Source organism: Nestor notabilis, unplaced genomic scaffold (assembly GCF_000696875.1).
Source record: "Nestor notabilis isolate BGI_N333 unplaced genomic scaffold, ASM69687v1 scaffold2942, whole genome shotgun sequence".
NCBI classification, from domain to species: domain Eukaryota; kingdom Metazoa; phylum Chordata; class Aves; order Psittaciformes; family Psittacidae; genus Nestor; species Nestor notabilis.
The window spans coordinates 10,622-17,726 of NW_009919472.1; the positions used below are offsets into that span (position 1 = coordinate 10,622).

Here is a 7,105-nt window from a genome sequence, read left to right on the forward strand (position 1 = left end):
AGAGACATGCTCACATGAAGCAGCACTTCCATGGGCAGCATAACCTGCAAATTCCCTTTTTCTGTAACACTTCCTCTCATCTTCTTTGGATTCAGGTATCATAAGGGATAAACTCGAATCAAAGCTTTGCCTAAGGGTACAGCATTCCTGGCATCTTTCCCTTCCTTGCCTTTTCTGATGTCTGAAATCATCCTGTGTTAGCTTTCCCCTTGCTGTCACAGCTGTGTAGGTCTGTACTTTCAATCAGAACTTTGGTTTTGAAATCCTTATTCCCCTGCCAGACTTAGCTGGCAGATGGACACAGGTATCTTGAACCAGCCAGTTCAGCCACCATCACTGTCAACCACCATTCTGCAGCTCTGACGTTCCCCACACAGCTGCCTGGTCTGAACTCCCATCCTTAGGAGTGAACTACCCAAACCCAACCCCATCTTGGCTAAGAAAGCTTGCTAAATCTTCCATCCTACCCAGTCTGTCGAATTTGCTCAGCACACAAATCACAAAACACTGCTGGAGCTGTTAAAAGGTTGCTTTTGTGTGCTGGTGTCTGGAAGCAGAGAACCAGGGCTCCTGCCCTGCCCGTGCACTTCAAACTCACACATCCCATACCCTAGGCAGGTGCCACCCTGACTTGTCACACTCACCTTCACACACTGGTGCTTGGGTCCTCAGCTCCTCCCTGCCCCTGGGAACAGCATGGCCAGGGAGGGAGGAGAACATGTACTCGAAGGCCAGAGCCCTGCGGTCAGATGGCTGTGATGTCTCCTCAGAGAGGTGGGATTGGCCAAAAGAAGAGCTGAGCTGGGGCAGAGGTCTTACATTAACACCGAAACAGCAAAGCAGACACAAGCATGGGAGCACATTCCTCTGGGAGGCAGCATTTACATCCCTCTCTGTCCTGGATGCTGGGGCTTCCTCCTGCAGGTTGGAGACATGGGTTGGGACCAGCCAAGCAGACTGAACTGTTCCCTCAGCAGAAGCACAAACCTCGGGCTCCTCTGCCCAGGCATGACAACCAACCACCCCTCTTCAGGCTCCCACAGGGCTCTGGCCCTCCATCTTTGCTGAATCCCAGCCCAGCATCTCCTTCTGCCAACACCAACCACTAACACACAGCATTAACACTCAGGATCGGAGTCCTGCTCCAAAACCAGAGCAGCTCTCTTCCCTCTCTGCTAAATACCTGGCCCCTTCTCCCAGCCTGTGATCTTTTCCATTGCTGTGGTCAAATCTTCCAAGGCCAGCAGTCCCTCCATTAACCCCTTCAGTCCACTGCCTCATGCTCTGCAGGTTCCCACGGCAAACACCATCAGCTCTGCAGAAGGTTTTTGCATCCTCATCCTTGAGAAACAAAGCTGGTCATTCCCCAAGAAGGGACTTCATGCTGTTTTAATGACAACCGTTGAGTGCTCTGTTTCTGACAAAGTTGTAGGTCTCCATGCTCAGGATGCAGCCACTGTCACTAAGCCTGGCAGCCTTTCCACTTGGGTGCTTGTGGGGGCTGAGAGCACTTTCCAGTTCCCCAAGGGAAGCAATCAGATCTTTCAGAACTCTAATTGATCTGCTTTTACTGGATCACATTCCCATGTTCGGGTTTCCCAGAGCCCAGGCAGGGCTGCTGCTCCATCCCCCTGACACAGGGAAGAAATCCAAGGCTCATCTCCAGTGACAGCTTCTCACCTGTCAGATTTGCTTCCCTTGGGGTAAGAAGTTACAAAGAGACGAGCCCCACAAGGCATAGAGATGCTTTGTAACCCAAACACCTACCACGAATTTTTCAACTTGATAACTTGGAACTGCAAATTATAAATGTGCTGCAGTGATGAGCCAGGAAGAGCCTGAAAACTTCCAGCCAAAAAGGGGGATGAAATGGCTCAGAGATGCTGGCACCTGAAGTTAATTCTTTCCATCTAAATAAATGAATAAATGAGCATTACCCACATGTAACGGTCCCTGGATGATGCTCACGGGTGGCCCGTGGCACCTTGAGGTGCATCACGCCAGGGACCATTACGTGCAGCATCCTATGGCATGTGCTCAGGAAGGAAGTGGGGGCTGTGCCTAGTTCAGCTCTTCAGCAAGATGGCAAATCTTATATAAAACATACATGAATCAAACCAGAAGCGCCTGCCTGGCTGCTGGGAAGTGACGCCACCATGACTCATGTCATTCTGTTTAAAACAATCCTCCCCCTCACCGTCTCCCCCCGTAGAGATGCACCTCAGAGGCTTTCAGCAGAACCCAGTGATGCTCGCCCTCCTCTTCTACCTCCTTACATCACTTTTGGGCCATGACACTTTGTCACAGGTGACCTTTGTGGCCACCGAGCTCTGCCAAAGCACTTTAGCAGCTTGCTCCAAATGCAACAAACAGCTTGCTTTTCCTGGCATTTTTTTTTCCTTTATTTTTCTTTACACTCCATAAAAAACCCATTGCAGGTTTTCTTTCACATTCACGAGATCTCCTGGAAATTATTGCCATTTCCCATACATATTACATATTAAAAAAAAATAAAAAGGTCAACAGACAAAGAGAGACGCTCATTCTGAACTCCCTGCAGACACAGAAGCCAAAGAGAGAGAAACCAGTTTTCACAGACAAAGGCTGGCTCGAGGTGACCACACACACTGAAAAGCCACACAACATTGAACAAGACCACTTGACCACACACGATACAGGTTAGGAACACTTGGGAAGGGATGGAGGAAGAGTTGGCTTGGAGCTTGTCAGGGGTTTTTTTGGTGTAAAATCCAGCAGTTACAGTGTTATCTGACGGGAAGTAACTGGAACAGAGGATTGGAGACATTCAAGTATTCTAGGGCTGTTCTTAAATAACAGATGGGAGGATAATAGCTCAGCAGGGTAGCCTGATAGCTTCTGTTAAGTCCCCGCCATAGTTAAAAGCACATCCAGTACAAAGGCAAATGCAGAAGTACGGGAAATGCAACACCTGAATGGATCCGCGGTCTGGTTTGGTATCCAGTTACACTGTGGTCTATACCTAACACTTCAGAGGCTGGAGCCGGAGAGGGGATTTTCACCTGGTTGTGCAACAGTGTCCTGGGAAAGGAGCTCCCTCCCACCACCCCAGCCCTTTGCTCCCTGAAACATGACACAGGAGAGGGGAGGAGGAAAGCGGGAGAAAAAGCAGAACAAATATTCACTCCCACCACCTCTGCGGATGCAAAGGTCGTGCTTTCCACTTTGCTTTCTTTCCTGCTGCTGCTGATGCTTATTGCTTGGAACGTTAAATAAGGGTCTTTCAGAAAACAAGAAGGGAAGGAGGTGGGAACTGAGAACATACTAAATGGGTTTCTCATTGCTCCTGAGGAATCTGGGAATACAGTAGTGGGTGCACACTCTGGATAAAAACCTAAAAAAGCACTTTCTTGTTTTAAAAAAAGGACCATAAAAGTTCAGAGAACCTGCCACACTTGGAGCACTTGTGTCTCACAGTCAGGGCATACAGGAAGTACAACCCATGACAACCACTCCGTCTCACACTAAGTCAATGAGGTTTCTCTATTGCACGTTCATGAAATGTTCTTGTTGGGGAGGGGGGATCACAGTTCAGGTCAGAGGACCGCACCAGCTTCGATCTCCCAGGGTGTTTCAGCAGGATGAAGATGCTGTCATTGGGCTGAGATTCAGCTGGTGGACAGGAGAATGGATGGGCACAGAACTCAACACTGAGGTAGGAAAGGCGAAACAGGAGCCTTCAAAGTCTTTGCCTAACGTCAGCTCTTCCGCAAAGAAAGACGCAGCTTCTCTTTTGCATGAGGCAACAGGGGGGCTGGGGGTGGAAGACAAGATCTCTGACTCGTATTGTAGCAACTGGCCCATGAAACCAAAGTTTGGTGAGATCAGGCTCCGGCGCTGCTTGATGTAATCGAAGGCTTCCTCCAGGCGGAGCTTCTTCGTCTTCATGAGATACGCCATGCAGATGGTGGGGGAGCGTGAAATCCCTGCTTCGCAGTGCACCAGGATCTTGCCCCCCGTTCTTCTGACATAATCTAGGGAGGAAAAAAAAAAGGTGTTGCAGACATCAATTGTCACTGGGGATGCAGAGGACACTGTGACATGCACCCAGCGCTGGAGGTGCAGTATGGCACACAGCCAGTCCACCAGCAAGGAGAGGCTTGCTCCTCTGTTGGGTACTAATGGTAAAATGGAGTTTAAAAGAGAAGAGGAACAAAACCCAGAGATAGAGCTGAGCTGCAGATGGCACTTGGTTTCAGAATCTGTGCATCCTGATTTGGTTCCTTCTATATTTTTTAGGAAATTGCTTCCCTATCTCCTTCCCACATGCGTATTTCTTTTTTTGAACAACTGACTTCGCAGAGCATTGCAAGATAGAGATCAGGTATTTTGGCAATACTTGCGTTTGCTGTGCCCTCCCTTCTCTGCCTGCAGCTCTAAGTGCTGTCCCAAGCCCAGACCATCAGGCCTTTCAGATGCTAAAGGGCTGCCTTCCTCTTACCAGCTTTGCTAGAAAACCAGGACCTAACCAATCCCAAACCTAACTCCCTATTTGGCTGGTTAGCAGCACATGGCAATACCAGGTGCTGAGCCCTTGGTGGGTGCCCTTGGGTGGAGAGGCTGAGCTCACTCCCTGGGGCCTCACCACAAAGCACACAAGGGCTGGTAGGCAGTTACTAATTACAGCCTGGTTAAAGGATGCTTGGACTTAAGTCAGGATATAAAAGGCTTATGCAAAGCACCCATTTTACACAACAGGAGCCACTGTGGTTACTCACACAACACAATGATTGTTATTAGATTAAAGAGAATGTGCTTAAAATAAACCCTTTCTACACAAAAAATACAGTTCAAAAATAGACATTCTTTGCTCTATTGCCTTGAGCAATATGTTCAAGCTCCATTTTATGGATAACTGCACTGAGTGTAGTGCTCAGTGGAACGACGCAGAGCTGAGCAAGTTATCATTTGCCTGTCTTCAATTGTCTGCCTGGGGACTGGTGCCACCACAACCGGTTATATTTAACTACTGCACAAAATAAGGAAGACATGGACTTGAGTCATCTGCAGCATTGACACCACACGCCCAGTTTTAAAAGAAAGTGAAAACTAAAGTCATCCTCAATCTGGGAAGTTTCCAGTTGACTCAACTATCAGAAGGGGTTGGGAATGGGACAGAAGAATGTCTTCAATTATCCTTTCCCTGAAAGGTGTGAAAAGTCCCTTACCAAGAAGGGAAGGACTCGGATCAGTTATTTGCAGTTCTGCCTGCACTGCCGAAGGACTCAACTCAGCTGAGCAATGAGCCCAGCGAGCCTGTAACGGGGATTTATTCTGTTTCTCTCTTGAATGTTCCTGGAGAGAAACAGCACTGACTTCACCACCACCTCCACCCAGGCTCCAGCCACTCCACCCCACTAAACCACCCTGTACCTCTCAAGGAGGAGCCTTTCCCTTGAGCTACCTGGCAGGGCTGATGTGTGCTCACCTATGCAGCCTCGCACAGGAAGGTTTGGGAGGGATGGCCCAGAGTTTTCTAAAGGCCTCCTCAGTTTTTTTGCATCCAGGTATTTGAGAGTGGGATACTGGCATGACCAAAATGAGCAATGGAAGGAGCTCTGTGATAAGGGGATTTCTAAGACACTGGCTTTAGGATATCTCAGCAGAGCAAGGCAATGAGCTGACTCTGCTTCACTTGGCTTTTACAGGGTCTGGTATGCATGTCCAAGGAAGCAATACTTCTTTTCCTTTACAAAAATCAACAGCCTTTGGTGTTATTCGACCATACTTCTTTGCTCCTTGTCATGCTGAATTTTTCCTTTACAAAAATCAGCAGCCTTTGGTGTTATTTGACCATACTTCTTTGCTCCTTGTCATGCTGAAGTTACACCTACGCTTGCTTTGAAAAGAAAATGAATCTAACCAGCTCGCTTGCCTCATCTGCCTGATGGCAGTCAAGAGGAGACATTTCCCTTCCCCAGCCTGGGGAGGATAGAGACCTTGCTCTCAATGTCCCTCTTCCTTCCCTATGGAAATCCCTCTACCAGGAGGGATGCTTGGGGAGGGAGGGAGCTTAAACTTCAGCTGTGACATCTGGGAGCATACGCAAAATAACTCGTCCTTCCCATCAACATGTCTTTTAAAATAAATGACTTTAAAACACATGAAGGTCTGGAAATCTGTTAATTTGGACCTACCAATGAAGTCGATGGCTTCCTGGAAGTGTGAGCTGATGTCTGCTGTGTGACTGTCCTCCACTGGGATCCATTTGTAGCAATACTGGTCTTTGAAGGACTCCGAGCTTTTCCTGGAGACATTGAGCAGGGCCGTGATGTGCAGGTTGGCGAGAAACTCGCACTTGGAAGCGTGATAGGCACTACCAAGGTAGAGAAAAGGCAGGATTTCGACTGGACCACCCTGGAAGAGAAGGAGTAGAAACATGTAATTCCTTTCCAAGAATATATGAGTCCTGATACCCAAGAGCAAGGTAAGGGAGCCTGCGTGGGTGCCCGCTGCCTCTCCCGCTGGTGCTTTTGGACCCCAGTGTTGCCGGTCAGCAAATCACTGCGACGGCAAAGCCCACGCAGCAAGAAGGTTTTCATTTTCCTGTCCACATCTGTGAAGCACAAAGTCAGATCCAGCCCGCTCACGTGCAGGATGTTTCTGGCTTTCTTTAAAGTGCTGCCCCTCGGGATGCAACCAAAGCACTTTCATATGTGAGGGGTCCATTCCCTCTGAGGCTTTACCAAAACACAGGTGAGGCAGTGAGCCACCTCTGAGCAGGGAGGAAGAGGACAGAGGGAGAGGCTGCTCTAACTCATCCCAGGGCTCAGCCCTTCCACTTAAACCTCAAAAGCTGAAGGAAAGCAATAGAATTGGAGCTCCCCATCCCCTCATGCCTCCCTGGAGAGCAGCACCCACTGCATCACCTTCCCTGAGATGTCATCTCGGTTCCTCCTTCCTCAGCGTGAGCAAAGGCTGAGTGACGAGACCGTGAAAGAAGAAAAAACAGCCATCGCCTGACACCAGGGTTTTGAGATCACAGGTAACTTTCCATGATGCACAGGAGCTGCTGCCAGCCCCCAGCTGTGAGAAACCAGCTTTCCACCCCCAGAGCTGCCCACCC

General features: G+C 49.0%; 1 protein-coding gene across 1 annotated transcript in view; it reads right to left on the reverse strand.

Moving 5' to 3' along the window:
* Positions 1-3,599: 3,599 nt before the first annotated feature.
* Positions 3,600-7,105, reverse strand: part of DUSP5 (dual specificity phosphatase 5) — a gene marked incomplete at its 5' end in the record, with an annotated part of 8,666 nt that continues 5,160 nt past the window's right edge. The window contains 2 exons of the mRNA XM_010010232.1: positions 3,600-4,013; positions 6,177-6,396. Of these exons, the coding sequence (XP_010008534.1) occupies positions 3,613-4,013; positions 6,177-6,396 (621 nt within the window). The remainder of the gene's footprint in view (positions 4,014-6,176; positions 6,397-7,105) is intronic.